At 41.1% G+C, this 17,037-nt stretch overlaps 1 protein-coding gene across 1 annotated transcript in view; it reads right to left on the bottom strand.

Moving 5' to 3' along the window:
* Window positions 1–16,471, bottom strand: part of LOC128700567 (metabotropic glutamate receptor 2) — a 161,519-nt gene extending 145,048 nt beyond the window's left edge. The window contains exon 1 of the mRNA XM_070098839.1: window positions 16,342–16,471. Within this exon, the coding sequence (XP_069954940.1) occupies window positions 16,342–16,419 (78 nt within the window). The 5' untranslated portion in view covers window positions 16,420–16,471. The remainder of the gene's footprint in view (window positions 1–16,341) is intronic.
* Between the last annotated feature and the right edge of the window lie 566 nt (window positions 16,472–17,037).

Here is a 17,037-nt window from a genome sequence, read left to right as displayed (position 1 = left end):
TAGGATAACTTGTAACTTACAGCTCAGGATGATCCTGTGTTATGGAGTGATGGAGTCTGACGGGGGAAAAACCTATCCCATACGTTTTCTGTGGTAGCAGGGGTCGAGTCGCAGCTCCTGCCTCCCGCTTCTTTGCTAATTGCTGCTGTGTGATGGAGTATGACAGGGAAAACCATCCTGTTATGGAATGTGACAGGAAAACCATCCTGTGATGGAGTCTGACAACAAAACTATCCAGTGTGATGGAGTATGACAACAAAACTATCCAGTGGGGTATGACAGGAAAACCATCCTTTATGATGGAGTATGACAGGAAACCATCCTTTATGATGGAGTATGACAGGAAAATCATCCTTTATGATGGAGTATGACAGGAAACCATCCTTTATGATGGAGTATGACAGGAAAATCATCCTTTATGATGGAGTATGACAGGAAACCATCCTTTATTATGGAGTATGACAGGAAAATCATCCTTTATGAAGTATGACAGGAAAATCATCCTTTATGATGGAGTATGACAGGAAAATCATCCTTTATGATGGAGTATGACAGGAAAATCATCCTTTATGATGGAGTATGACAGGAAAATCATCCTTTATGATGGAGTATGACAGGAAAATCATCCTTTATGATGGAGTATGACAGGGAAATCATCCTTTATGATGGAGTATGACAGGAAAATCATCCTTTATGATGGAGTATGACAGGGAAATCATCCTTTATGATGGAGTATGACAGGAAACCATCCTTTATGATGGAGTATGACAGGAAAATCATCCTTTATGATGGAGTATGACAGGGAAATCATCCTTTATGATGGAGTATGACAGGAAACCATCCTTTATGATGGAGTATGACAGGAAAATCATCCTTTATGATGGAGTATGACAGGGAAATCATCCTTTATGATGGAGTATGACAGGAAACCATCCTTTATGGTGGAGTATGACAGGAAAATCATCCTTTATGATGGAGTATGACAGGGAAATCATCCTTTATGATGGAATATGACAGGAAAATCATCCTTTATGATGGAGTATGACAGGGAAAACATCCTTTATGATGGAGTATGACAGGAAAATCATCCTTTATGATGGAGTATGACAGGGAAAACATCCTTTATGATGGAGTATGACAGGAAAATCATCCTTTATGATGGAGTATGACAGGGAAAACATCCTTTATGATGGAGTATGACAGGGAAATCATCCTTTATGATGGAGTATGACAGGAAAATCATCCTTTATGATGGAGTATGACAGGGAAAACATCCTTTATGATGGAGTATGACAGGAAAATCATCCTTTATGATGGAGTATGACAGGGAAAACATCCTTTATGATGGAGTATGACAGGAAACCATCCTTTATGATGGAGTATGACAGGAAAATCATCCTTTATGATGGAGTATGACAGGGAAATCATCCTTTATGATGGAATATGACAGGAAAATCATCCTTTATGATGGAGTATGACAGGGAAAACATCCTTTATGATGGAGTATGACAGGAAACCATCCTTTATGATGGAGTATGACAGGAAAATCATCCTTTATGATGGAGTATGACAGGAAAATCATCCTTATGATGGAGTATGATAGGGAAATCATTCTTTATGATGGAGTATGACAGGAAAATCATCCTTTATGATGGAATATGACAGGAAAATCATCCTTTATGATGGAGTATGACAGGAAAATCATCCTTATGATGGAGTATGATAGGGAAATCATTCTTTATGATGGAGTATGACAGGAAAATCATCCTTTATGATGGAATATGACAGGAAACCATCCTTTATGATGGAGTATGACAGGAAAATCATCCTTTATGATGGAGTATGACAGGAAAATCATCCTTTATGATGGAGTATGACAGGAAAATCATCCTTTATGATGGAATATGACAGGAAAATCATCCTTTATGATGGAGTATGACAGGAAAATCATCCTTATGATGGAGTATGATAGGGAAATCATTCTTTATGATGGAGTATGACAGGAAAATCATCCTTTATGATGGAGTATGACAGGGAAATCATCCTTTATGATGGAGTATGACAGGAAAATCATCCGCTATGGAATACCTGGTTACCTGGAGGTTATTCCGGGGATCAACGCCCCCGCGGCCCGGTCCATGACCAGGCCTCCCGATGGATCAGGGCCTGATCAACTAGGCTGTTACTGCTGGCCGCACGCAGTCCAATGTACGAGCCACAGCCCGGCTGATCCGGCACTGACTTTAGGTATCTGTCCAGCTCTCTCTTGAAGGCAGCCAGGGGTTTATTGGCAATTCCCTTAATGCTTGATGGGAGGCTGTTGAACAGTCTTGGGCCCCGGACACTTATAGTGTTTTCCCTTAGTGTACCAATGGCGCCCCTACTTTTTATTGGGGGCACTTTGCATCGCCTGCCCAGTCTTTTATTTTCGTAGGGAGTGATTTCTGTGTGCAGATTTGGGACCATTCCTTCCAAGATTTTCCAAGTGTAGATTATGATATATCTCTCCCTCCTGCGTTCCAACGAGTACAAGTCAATTGCTTCCAAGCGTTCCCAGTAGTTAAGGTGCTTGACAGAACTTATACATGCAGTAAAGGATCTCTGTACACTCTCTAGATCTGCGATTTCACCTGCTTTGAATGGAGATGTTAATGTACGGCAGTATTCCAGCCTAGAGAGAACAAGTGGTTTGAAAAGGATCATCATTGGCTTGGCATCTCTCGTTTTGAACGTTCTCATTATCCATCCTATCATTTTCTTTGCACGTGCGATCGTGGCACTGTTGTGATCCTTGAAAGTGAGATCCTCATACATTACTACTCCCAGGGCCCTTACATTATTTTTCCGCTCTATTGTATGGCCAGAGTCTGTAGTATACTCTGTTCTAGTTATTATCTCCTCCAGATTTCCATTCAAGATTCTCCTTTGTATGGACTGATGAAGCCACTGTGTGGCGAAACGTTTCCTCAATAAAGATACCCAAGAGTTGCACATGTGTCTAATTTATCAACATGTCGGTTCTCTGAACCATTCATCTACGAACCATTCATCTACATAACGGAGTAGTTGGAATTTGTCCTCATTGAACATCATATTGTTTACCGTTGCCCACTGGAAAACTCTGTTTATATCTTCTTGGAGGTTAACCGCGTCCTCAGCAGATGACAGCCTCATGCAGATCCTAGTATCATCCGCAAAGGATGATACGGTGCTGTGATGTATATCTCTGTCTATGTCTGATATGAGGATAAGGAATAAGATGGGGGCGAGTACTGTGCCTTGTGGAAGAGAGCTCTTCACTATGGCAGCCTCCGATTTAACTCTGTTGACCACTACTCTTTGTATTCGATTTGTTAGGAAGTTGAAGATCCATCTCCCCACTTTCCCAGTTATTCCTTTAGCACGTATTTTATGGGCTATTACGCCATGATCGCATTTGTCAAATGCTTTTGCAAAGTCTGTGTATATTACATCTGCATTCTGATTTTCTTTCAGTGCATCCAAGGCCATATCATAGTGATCCAGTAGTTGTGAGAGGCAGGAGCGACCTGCCCTGAACCCATGTTGCCCTGGATTGTGCAGATTTTGGGAATCCAGGTGATTTGCAATCCTGCTTCTTAGCACTCTTTCAAAGATTTTTATGATGTGGGACGTCAGAGCTATTGGTCTATAGTTCTTAGCTAATGCTTTGCTGCCACCTTTATGGAGTGGGGCTATATCCGTTGTTTTAAGTGACTGTGGAATTTCACCCATGTCCAAGCTCCTCCTCCATAGTGTACTTAGGGCACGCGAGAGGGGTTTCTTGCAGTTCTTAATGAAAACAGAGTTCCACGAGTCTGGGCAGGAAAACTATCCTATGATATAATAATAATAATAATAATAATAATAATAATAATAATAATAATAATAATAATCCCTTCATAAGATATTTAAGTTAGTTTAGTCTAATCATAATCCTTTAAGATAAATTATTTTAGTCAGAGTTAGGTTAGATCAGGTTACGTTAAAATTACCTTAGTGCACCTAATTTTTCCACAAACAAAAAAGGAGTAAGTTATGACACATTAGCGCAGGCTGGGTAAACACAAACCATACACTGTGCATGTGAAAAACGTTATAAAAAGCACGTGGGGAATGAGGACGGGCTGTTACGTTACATTAACGTCCCATTTTGGTCAGGCGTCACGCTCGAAGGGGCGGACACCCTCACTTTCACTTCCGTAGGTCAGGCAGCTGAAGTGGCGTCATTTCCCCATGATCGGATCTGTCTACTCACTATCGCTCTAGCCCTTCAAGGTACCTTGATGCTGGTGAAGGGCTCTTGATGTAAGGAATCGCAGCTACCCTAGCACTGAATCAAACCTTATTACTTTTATTTCCCAGGCGCTTTGTGACTCGTACAGGATTATACTAATTAAACTTCCAACTGACACTGGGCTGTTTTTTTTTTCATTTCTGAAAGGGCTGGGATGTCGTAGTTAGTAATGCCTAGTGACTAGGTTATTCACAGCTAACTCGCAAACTGAAAATAAAAGCAAGAGAACATTCGGCCTATCCTGAACCACAAGTAGAATATAACAACTATCCAGGGAGGTACTACTATCCTGACACAGTGATACACAGGTAGTAGGCTGGTAGACAGCAACTATCCATAGTGATGTTATCTTCCTGTCATATGAAACGGATAGTAAGTTGGTAGATTAGAACGATCCAGGGAAGCACTACCCTCCCGTCATATGACACAGATAAACTGACAGACAGATACCATCCAGGGATGTACTATTCTCTCGCCATACGAGTGATATACACGAACAGGTGGTAGGTTGGTAGGCAACAGCCAGCAACCATCCCAGGAGGTACTACCCTCCTGTCACATGAGTATAAAACAGAAGTCTGTTTAATTATTTTGTACTCTGGCAGGACTGCTTATCAATCTTTATTGTCAGGAACATGTGGAATGGCAGGCAAATCTTATAAACTCTTGCATACAGTATATAATTATTTTTACTTTCCTGGTGTGTTTTTTGATAGCTTTTGCATACCTGGAGTTTACCTGGAGAGAGTTCCGGGGGTCAACGCCCCCGCGGCCCGGTCTGAGACCAGGCCTCCTGGTGGATCAGAGCCTGATCAACCAGGCTGTTGCTGCTGGCTGCACGCAAACCAACATACGAGCCACAGCCCGGCTGATCCGGAATTGACTTTAGGTGCTTGTCCTGTGCCAGCTTGAAGACATTTATTTTCATATGTAATAATAATAATAATAATATTAATAATAATTATTATTATTACTTTTCGTGGGAAGCGATAAACCGGTAGGGGTTATACGGCGCCTCTGGAACGTGAGGCAAGCAGGTTCTACCCAATTCTTAAATTTGACTTTTCAAGGCACCCCTTCCCTTTCATCTAATGGGTCCTACACCAGGCATCCCTTCCCTTACATCTAATGGGTCCTACACCAGGCACCCCTTCCCTTACATCAGTGGGTCCCAAACTGGGGGTAAATTACCCCCTGGGGGTAATTTAACCATTTTTGGGGGGTAATGGAGGGGTGACAGAAAAAAAGTTATGAATTCTGAAAATCAAGAAAACAATGCGGTACCCGGTATGAGGATTATTGTTAACTTTGTCTTAGTATATAAAGTTGTAAAGTAAACCTATTATAAGTAAGTAATAAAGTTAAACCAAATAACAATAAACATCAAAAACTAATATACAGTATTAGAAAAGAAGAAATATATAGCTAAGTGTGTGGAAACCCAAAAGTATTTTGACAAGTATGCTTCAGGACAAAAGTCACTCAGTAGCCCAGATCGACCTGTCCAGTACGCGTCACTCACTTCCTGAGGCTGCCTCTATTTCACACTGTCAGTTTATCTGTGAGCATCAGCCGAGGTAGACATAAGCTGGTATGTATGTGTACTGCCCTGTGCAGTATATAGTTAGTATTTACCCACTGTTACTGTGAATTTGTTGCTATTATTAATTTTATATATAATGTATGTGTGGTTCTTACGTTTTCAATGGTTTTGCTAGGATTAGCAGAGTATGCGAGGCTGTATACGTTCACGTTTAGCCATATATATCAATAATAACAACATTTTGTGAAAGGGGTAACATGCTTTATGTGGCATGTTAAATTGGGTAACAAGCTGAAAAAGTTTGGGAACCACTGCCTTACATCTAAAGGGTCCTACACAGGACGGTGAGGAGTGATGATCCTCAGACTATAACCTGAAACGACGTTTAGTTTCCATTTCCAGTTTGGAGGTTAGCTGTGAATTACTCCAGACACATAAAAACATAAAATGGAGGAACACTGCAGTATCAGTCTCCTGATACTAAAGCAGATATACACAATAGCATATTCTTTATCATGGTCTACTGGATCGAATACCAAAGTGAAAAAGTTTAGTAAATTCGTAAGGCAAGAACTCTTCTTTGTAAAACCGTAATGAGATTCATTAATAAAATTATACCTGTGTATATATGTTCGTAGAATTACCGACAATATGTAAACTAAAAGGACACAAGTGCAACTAATGTGACATTTTATTGTGTCAACGTTTCACTCTCTCGGAGCTTTGTCAAGCTGGCTTGACAAAGCTCCTGAAGAGCGAAACGTTGCCACAATAAATTGTCACATTAGTTGCACTTGTGAAATTAAACCTTTCAAGGTGGCTTCGAATTACATCTACAATTCTCACAAATTATATTAGGCTGATTAGTCTAAAATCTGAAGCTTAGTAAGGACCTATTTCCCGTCTTGTAAATGAGTATAACATTCGCCAATATCCTCTTCGAATGTAGTGATCTGTTAGTGACTAATTAATTATGGTAATGTGATTTATCCCTCACTAGACTTTTTCCTTAAAAGACTATCTTACGAAGTTCAGATGGCTAAGTTGTAATAATTAGACGGTTAGATTAATATTATTTTAGGTTAGTTTTATTTGACCTAAATTTCATCATATTTAACCGCCAACAATCAATTGAGGTACACGAGAAGGTGACGTTGTGCACCGGGTGATACACCGGCGTTGCTTAATATGTTGGAAATAATACACTCGTTATATATTGTGTGTGGACGGGTTGCAACTGGCAGATGCAACTGCAGTGTGTAGCAATGTGTGCCATAACAGTGGCGGCCTCACGTGAAGCAACCATAAATCTATTATTTCCTGGCGGGTCGTTCATCACAGCAACTCATTCCTCAGTTCTACTCTCTTATTATCGGCAGGCATTGAGGCCATTTTGCTGAGTAATTTAAAGGGCAGGCTCAAGCACGCGAACATTTTATTTATTTTTGCTAGTCAATAAGAACAATGGCAAGAAAGGGGAGGGAAAGGACACACCAGAGGAAAAAAGTTGTGAGCAGACAGGAAGAGAGCTAATAAAGGCGAAGTGCCTGACTACATCGTGCTTTTTAACACTGGCTTTTGTCACATAGTGATGAGTGTTGGTTCATAGGATCACGCGAACGTAAAGTTTCTTCATTAAAGCAAGTAGCCTTGAGTAGCGCTAATATAGGAAAAGTGAAAATCGAGCTTCAGCAGAGAAAATGTTATTCTAAGAGACGCGGAATTAAATGACAAGCAAATCATATAATGTAAAAAAAAAGGCATAAGCAAACAGATTCTCAAGTGTCTCACGTGAGAGAACTAATGTATGTTGATGAATTCAGGACGGCCTTTTGTCCATGAAGATTCAGTGAGGCTGAGTTATTTCCCATATAATTTACTTTCAATTTCCGAATCTCACTTGCACAATGATTTGGTAATAAATAAAATCTATAATGCATAAAATAAAGGTATATAACAATTTATTGTTGTATTATAAAAGATCCAAGGGTACAAATTCTTTAACCAATTCATACATTTAACTTCTTAAGGTGTAAATAGGCAAAAAGTGTAAAGCCTGAATGAGTTGAAGTGAGCGTGTATATGATGGCAGGGTGGAAGGAGGGAGAGGGCGAGGCAACACCTCGGTAACTGGTGTGACAGTCAATGACCTCTTGTAGGCATCGACCAGGATACCACATCCTCCACGCAGTGGTAGAGCGCTCAGCACACAACCGAAAGGGCAAGAGTTCGATTTCCAGGCGGGATGAGGGTTATAAGGCAAGTCTCCTTATTCCTGCTGCCCCATTCACCTAACAGTAAGTAGGTCCCTGGGCGCTAATCAACTATCAACTGTTTGCATATATATATATATATATATATATATATATATATATATATATATATATATATATATATATATATATATATATATATATATATATATATATATGAAAACAATCGCAAAACCCGCACGGTTCATGCAACCCCTGGAGTTCAGGCGGAAATCAGGTTTGACCCAAGGAAGTTGACGGTAACTATTTTCCTGGATCAAGAGCCCTTTACCTGACAGTTGCCCGAAGAATTTCTTACCCTTCACTTAGCCCATATTCTTATCATAATACACAAGTCCCTCAGCTAAGACAAGCGGATTTCAATACTCCATCTATTATATCTATTGCGATGGAATGCCAGGAAAACCACCGTGTGATGGCTGTTAGGCAAACATAATTACTTTACCGTAGCCTTTTTAAAATGTCCTATGCGCCAGGTAGCCAGACAATGTAGGTGTAGCTATTTGTGCTAGTAAAAAAAATGCAGACTAGCTGAGCACTAAATCGTGTTTACTAGTGCCTTGTGTGTTCCTCAGATGGCGGCAGGAGAGGGGAAGGAGTAACAATTACCTCTGTGGGACGACCTCTCACAGAGGCAACAAACGCAGCCAAAACATCAAGGCTCACGCAATCTGCCGACTTTATGAGCTCAGGTCCACATGTTCCGCCACACGCGATACCTCGTGTCTTGAACAGGGTCAGGTCACACTGACATCCGGAAAACTTGGTGGTAGTATGCGGTGGCTCTGGTCACAATAACAGTACAGTACAGCGTTAAATTCGTATGGATCATGCAGCTGCTATTTTGTCTACTGTAGCAGCTTATTTCACACCAACATAAAAGTAACATACGTTATCGGTATATTTATCAAGGAAAAATCACCTGACGCGGGTTTTATCACGCGACGACCCGCTCAGTGGCTTCCTAACAGCTTTGTAAAGATTTTATTGCGACATTGATTAGTTTTGGCCTTGAAAATACAAAATCACTCTGGACAAAGTGACCTACGTGCAGGTATCATAAAGTCACTAGAATGAGTTATGGCTTGACGTGGGTTGTTTAGCTGTCACATTTGGTATTCATGCAAGTCGTAACGTAGCATACGTCATTTGGAAGGTGAAATAATGGTGTCAAGTCCTGCAGGATCGGAGCCAGGGCAAAGTCCCACGGGAAACTTGATTTATTACATCAAATTTATTGCACCGGTGCGTGCTGCTGCCTTTGTGAGGGAACCTTTCCAACCTCTATTGTTCAGTTGTTATGATTGAAAAAATCAATGCTTGAAATAACGACGCTGACTGCCCACCTGTGTATACGAGTATGCATTCTTCCTAAGGCTAATGTAACTGTTCCATCACTTCTATCGTTACTTCATCCTTCCCTGCCGTCATTCCATCCTTCCCTGCCATTACTCTAGCCTTCCCTGCTATTTCTCAATCCTTCCTTGTCGTTACTAATCTTTCCAGTTCATTATTTTAACAAAAAGTTTCAATTAAAAGATGTAGCAGTGACATTATTTCTCAAAAGTTCTTCGCAACAGATATAAGTTAAAACTGCATTTATCTAGATGTGTTTCAGTCGCTGTGAGATCTGAGAAAGATATCCTTGTATCCTGTATAATAACTCCAGCTCCCCTGCTGCTCCTCAGCTCACCCAGAAGGAACACAGGATGCAGCATAAGTCTCTAATGCGACTAATTATGACAATCTCTAGGACATACAGTTCAACCCTCCTATGAGGTCCAGGATTTGAAATTCAACACCAGAAGATTTAGCTCGATACACACAAGAGGTCTAACTCCTGTAGCTTAAACTTCTTAAAAAGCCCAAGAGCTGTATATCAACACCCACAAGGGAGCCAAAAACTGGAACTCATCTCATTCCAACACTGAAAATATTTATGTAGTCGTAGCGCATACATTTTTCACACACTAACAGACTCTGAAATACCCAACACAAAAATGGCAATCGCAAATAGTTAAAAATTCATAAATATAACGAAAAGCAACAAAAAACATGATGTTTATTAGAAAATGTCTCGAAACTAAGACACACAATCTACTTTAACCTGAAACATTTAAACAGAAAAAATACACACAATACAGTCTGCATATATGCATTTTTCACTGACTTAATAACCCCAAAAATACATCATCTTAGTCAGCATATTGTGATTTATTTCTGACAGGCTGATTAAACGGGTGTATAGACTGAAAACTAACTGACATTAGGAGTGTATGGAAGGTGTTGACGTCAGACGCTCCAGTAAGAGTTGCAAAGAGTGTAGAAGACGTAGTAATTAGTAACTTAGGGATGTCACGTGAGCATGTTGAAGGACCTAACTCAGACAGCTATGTGCAAAACGAGCCTTTGCTTCGACAATGTTTCTCCTTAAGTAGAGCCTTTTCAAGCCAAAACTTTAAAAGAATCTACTTAAAGTAAGACGTTTTCAAATATAGGTTCGTTCGTTCGTGTCCCGTGGCCTGGTAGGCAACATTCTCGCCTCACACACATTCTCCGTGGTTCGATCCCCGGCAAGGATGGAAACATTGGGCGTGTTTTCTTATACCTGCTGTCCCTGCTCACCTAGCAAGCAAGTAGGCACCTAGGTGTTAGTCGACTGGTGTAGGTCGCATCCTGGGGACAAGATTGAGGACCGAAGTGGAAATAAGACAGACAATCCCTCGATCACACACTGCTTTTCTTGGGTTATTCTGGATGGCTAACCCTCCAGGGTTAAAAATTTGAACAAAATCTTAACTATCTTATGTTTGTGTGAACATGTTAGTTCAGAGGCATATTTATGTTCGAACATGTGGTTATTTATATACATGGACTCAAATTATTTTCAGGAGTTGCCCATCCCTGGGAAAATATATGGTAGGACAGAGTTTCCCGCCAGAATCGATTTCTTGCAACACTAAAACGAACACACTCCCTCAACACCCTTCCCTCACCCCTAGACCCACACACACACATGAAGGCAGCTGCCTGGACCCCTAGCAGAGCTGGGGGATAGGGAGAGGGGCTAGGGAGGATGGAGGGGGATTTAATTACTGCCTTGGTCATGCATGGAGGGTCGCAGTAACCACACGCACACTTCCCACCCTATCCTGGGTACACCACCCTATCCTGGGTACAACACCCTATGCTGGGTACAACACCCTATCCTGGGTACAACACCCTATCCTGGGTACAACACCCTATCCTGGGTACAACACCCTATCCTGGGTACAACACCCTATCCTGGGTACAACACCCTATCCTGAGTACAACACCCTATCCTGGGTACAACACCCTATCCTGGGTACAACACTATCCTGGGTACACCACTTGTAGACCATCTTTCTTTCATCTATAGGAACATTAACTGTTTTATCACTTTTGTTATATTTATCATTTTTGTTACATTTACATTTGTTATATTTTAACGTCAAAACCAAGTCAGATATTAATTCTTTTACTTGGTTCACTTACGAACTACTCTATAAAACAATCACTGCCTTCCAGGAGTTGAACGATGCTGGAATCCATTTTGAAGCCTCCACTATTTCATTCCAAAGAATTTTTCCCTTGATCACTTTCTAAGTTTGGAGGTCGGTAAAGAGCACCAAAGATCAGCTTTTATTAACTGACTGGTGAACCGCAGACTTAACATAAATGTGGAGAAAGTTGAAGGGGGTCAGTCGCGGGTGGCGCACCAGTACGCTGGGTCTCTAATTGTTCACATGAAAGAGCTACACGAGGGAACAAATTGTAGCTTAAGTTCGCAGACGACTCAAGAGTAGGTCAACAAATAACTTCTGAAGATACCATGGAGCTACAGGATGATGATACTAAGTTAAAATTTTGGTTGGAATATTGAAGATGTGTTCAGTGTGGACAAATATAAAGACTTCAGAGTTATAGTTATTTATCCGAAACTTAACAAACAAACAAACAAAAAAAAGTGCATGCAGACTGTTGACAAACAAAAGAAGTCAAAATATCACACTACAGCAAAAAAAATGTATAAACATGTATATTAATAAAAAAAAATATATAGAATACGCCAGTAACATAATTTTACACATCATTAATAAAAAAAATCATATAAAGGGCAAACAAAAAAAACATTTTTAAAAATATGAAAAATGTAAATGTTATATATGTTTCACTAGTATTTTCCACGTACTGTAGTTATTATAATCAAAAAGAAGCGCTAAGCCACAAGGACTATACAGCTACGTACTGTAGTAAAAATGGAATGTGATATCGACAAGTTGTTGGAAAAAGATACTTGGACATTGTATTGAAAATGTTTCGTTGTTAAATTTTGATCACATATGGAATGACCAATGTCCCAGGACCGAAATGTTTCCAAAAAAATGTTCTTGAGTTTGTATTTCGTGTTTTTTCAACGTAATGTGTTGCTAGACACTTGTTCAGGAAACCTGACTCATCCTTCACCTCGCGGTGACCTAGCGAGGTGACCCAGCGAGGTGACCCAGCGAGGTGACCTAGCGAGGTGACCCAGCGAGGTGACCCAGCGAGGTGACCTAGCGAGGTGACCCAGCGAGGTGACCCAGCGAGGTGACCCAGCGAGGTGACCCAGCGAGGTGACCCAGCGAGGTGACCCAGCGAAGTGACCTAGCGAGGTGACCCAGCGAGGTGACCCAGCGAGGTGAGGTCCCTAATATTAGGGTGCAAGTAACCACACACTCTGATTACCTGGACAGGAACAACAAACCAGACTACAGAAGAGCAGACTACACTGATGAGAGAGACTTTCTGAAGGCAGTGTTATATGAAAAATAACTGGAAAGTAAGACAACTGAGATGGCGGGTTGTCTAACGGGGAAGTGCCGGAAGGCAGAAGAGGAATTTAAAACGCATGAGGTAAACAAGCGGAAAAACCGAGAAGCGCCATGGTTCATCCACTGATTTAAGAAGCAAAAACAAAAATCATCCGACTGGAAAAGATATACACAAATGGCAGAGGACGGATATAAACTCCAGAAGAATTTAAACTGCAAAATTGGTCGAACAAATTTACGCTCTATTTTAACTGGAACAGGTGCAAAGTCATGCAGATCAGAATCTGGTGCTGAAGTAGTTTGAAAGGTGATACTACAGAAATAAATGAAAAAGTGAAAAATCACACGTATTTCTGAAGGTACATATTAAACGAGTAACTTGAACAATTATACGAAGCTGGCGAGCCTCAGTAAAGCCTACTGTGTTTCTTAACAATCAAGCCACTCATGGAGTGTTTTTTAATTAACATAGGTAAACAGATACCTTGTACCCAACACTTTAATACGTCTAGCAGGTGCTGGCGTTTTTTTGACACGGAATTGGTTTTTTTTTTTTTTTTTTTTTTTGGCACAGGATATGACATTTCAGTTGGCCTGTGTCCTGTTCAGGTGAGTTGACCTGTGTCCAGTGAAGCCCTACTTAGTGAATTCTCTGTACATTGCTACTGAAGTGTTTTGAATAATTATAGAGTTGTAGATGAGTAGAATTTACTAAGTCTACCGGTCGCCCGGTGGCCTGGTGGCTAAAGCTCCCGCTTCACACACGGAGGGCCCGGGTTCGATTCCCGGCGGGTGGAAACATTTCAGTGGCCCGGTGGCCTGGTGGCTAAAGCTCCCGCTTCACACACGGAGGGCCCGGGTTCGATTCCCGGCGGGTGGAAACATTCGACACGTTTCCTTACACCTGTTGTCCTGTTCACCTAGCAGCAAATAGGTACCTGGGTGTTAGTCGACTGGTGTGGGTCGCATCCTGGGGGACAAGATTAAGGACCCCAATGGAAATAAGTTAGACAGTCCTCGATGACGCACTGACTTTCTTGGGTTATCCTGGGTGGCTAACCCTCCGGGGTTAAAAATCCGAACGAAATCTTATCTTATCTTATCTGGAGGATATTCCGTGGATCAACGCCCCCACGGCCCGGTCCATGACCAGGCCTCCCGGTGGCTCAGGGCCTGACCAGCTAGGTTGTTACTGTTCATCGAAGCGAACACCCTGAGTATCTTTAAATATACAGAAATATAGGAAAATGACTGGATTCGGGAAGGATCCGCCTAGCATGAACCAGTAAGCCTACTCTAGTGTACTTCCATTCTTATGTTCTTAATTAACTGGAGCTTTCTATTAGTCTTCTCATGGATGACACTCGGCAGTCGGCTAACACACAAGTATCTACTTTTACTACTGGAGTAGGCAGATTATTATTATAATCAAGGGGGAAGCGCTAAACCTGTAAGATTATACAGCGCCTGAGGGGGGATGTGGAAGGTATTCAGGTTTAATTCAGGGAACTGGAGAACAGATCCAATTCCTTAGATCACGAGCCCCTCACCAGCATCAAGGAACCTTCCTTGAGGGTGGAGTAGGCAGAGGGAAGTGAAGAAATTTATCCAAAATTCTCACTTTACCAAGGAATCTATCCCGGGAGCTTGTGCTTGAGCCGAATGCTCTCACCAATGAGCTTGGCGGCACCCCAGTTATTGAGTATGGGAAGCAGATTTGCCCAGGAACTAAGGTGAATGAATTATGAGAAGAGAAGGCATAAGGTACACAAGATAACGCCGTAAAAGTTACTCCATGTTCGGAAAGGGAGCAATAGGGACTAGGTAAGAGGTGAAGAATAAAAAGGCAAGTGAGCTATAGGAACATTAGGAAATAGTATTATGGTGGTAGAGAAGTGGAACGAGTTCATTGAAAAAGTGGTGGATAGATCAAGCTTCATACAGTTGTGACAATAGATATGGCAAGACTCAGAACAGGTGTCAATAATGGCTGAATAGGCAATAAAGATGCTGACAGGTATTGTAGTATAAAATATAAATATATCAGAGCAATCTTGTATTTGCACGAGATGAGCTTGTTCAAGCCATGACTAAAATATCACCTGTGAGCGATACGTCATGAAAATAAAGAACTGCTGAACCGTGTTTTTTATACTATAAGCAATACTGTTTACAATAGAGTAGTTAAAATTGATGGTCCAAGAGCACTGTTTACATGAGTACACTAATAGCTTTGTTGTCATTATTTGAAAGTTGAAGAATTAGACACTTTTGCAACATTTGGGAATTTTTATTATGGAAACGTTTCGCCAACAAGTGGCCTCTTCAGTCCAGTACAAAGATGAATGGTGGAGAGTGTGAGGTAATCAGTGTGTTCAATCATGATGAACTGAACTTGTCGACTCAAGGCTGAGGGACTGATTACCTCACACTCCTTCCACCATTCATCCTTGTACCGGACTTAAGAAGCCACTTGTTGGCGAAACGTTTACATAATAATGACTCCCAGATGTTGCAAATGTGACCGTTTCTTCAACTTGTCGGTTTCTTAAACCATTTATAGCCTTATTTGAAAGACTGGATAAATGTTTGTTGGACGTATATAAACATTAAATACTGACCATAATAGTATTATACATTCAGTGTAGAACAACGTTCAATGATTATTATTATATTTACGGGAAGCGCTAAACCAGTAGGGATCACAGCTGAAGATTGAGACACTTATGCAGCATATGGGAATCTTTATTCAGGAAACGTTTCGCCACACAGTGGCTTCATCAGTCCGAAACGTTTCCTGAATAAAGATTCCCATATGCTGCATAAGTGTCTCAATCTTCAACTTGTCGGTTTTTCAAACCATTCATCACACACACAGGGATCACAGCACGTGAGGACTGGAAGGCACAGACTCAATCCAAGGAAGAGAGAACACATCCAGTTCCTTGGATCAAGAGCCCTTCAGTATCAAGGCACCTCTCTCGGAGGAAAAACAGCCTATAAATAAGCCAATATGTAACATATTTCATTTTTTTTTTCAACACTGAAAACATTACATTTCTTAAGTGTTATTTTAAAGTGATAGGCTAGATTTAATGTTTTGAATGTATAAAATAAAGTAAAATAAGGACCCCAGTGGAAATAAGGCACATTGACTTTATTGGGGTATCTCAATTATGTATATACAACACCATTCTAAAAAATTTAACTAATGTACGAAACCCAAATACAAACTTACTTTGACCTGTTCTGTTGTGACAAATTTATTATTGCAGTGCTTGCAATAATAAATTAGGTTGTAGTAACTGTCGTTACTACAACCTAAAGGATAATAACAGAGTAAGAAGACCGTCATAAAAGACTCAAGACACTCACCATGATAACTAAAGTGTTGGTGGTGTCAGGTAGTGTCCAGAGAGGCAGCAGGTGAGCGCCGGGAGTCACCACTACCATCACCACTAACGTTGGCTGCTACACTGGCGTCCCTAGACTACCAGTAGCTGCCTTTCCACTACTTCATTGAAGGTTTCTCTACGTTGCCTTGGTAACCACGTGTCTCCATTGAGGCTTTCTTCTCGTTGTCATGGTAACTTTCCCACATTTGGCATTATGGATAGTGTGGTGTCCTGTCGCATTTAGCTTAATATTTTGCTTTCGCGTGACTGTTAAGGGAGGTATGGTTGGTGCCAGAGCCTAGGCCTACAGAGTCTTCGCATTCGTTGTAAGACTGTAACAACATATGGGGCCTATATGTAAAGCTGTGCATCCCACCTGTACCACGTGAAACCATGTACAAATTTCTGCATGGTGCCCCGTGGCCTGATGGCTAAAGCCCTCGCTTCACACTCTGAAGGTCCGGCTTCGATTCCCGGCGAGGGTAGAAACATTGGACGTGTTTCCTTACACCGGTTGTTTATGTTCCCCATCAGTAAAATGGGTATCTGGGTGTTACTGGACTGGTGTGGGTCGCATTTGCCCGAAATGCTCTGCATAACAAGCAGCTTGTGGAAAATTGCATTTATCTGAATGTATCATTATGTACATGACAGTAAATGAACAAAGATAATTATT

Source organism: Cherax quadricarinatus, chromosome 65, assembly GCF_038502225.1.
Source record: "Cherax quadricarinatus isolate ZL_2023a chromosome 65, ASM3850222v1, whole genome shotgun sequence".
In the NCBI taxonomy this organism is placed as follows: domain Eukaryota; kingdom Metazoa; phylum Arthropoda; class Malacostraca; order Decapoda; family Parastacidae; genus Cherax; species Cherax quadricarinatus.
This window is presented reverse-complemented; position numbering and strand designations above follow the sequence as displayed.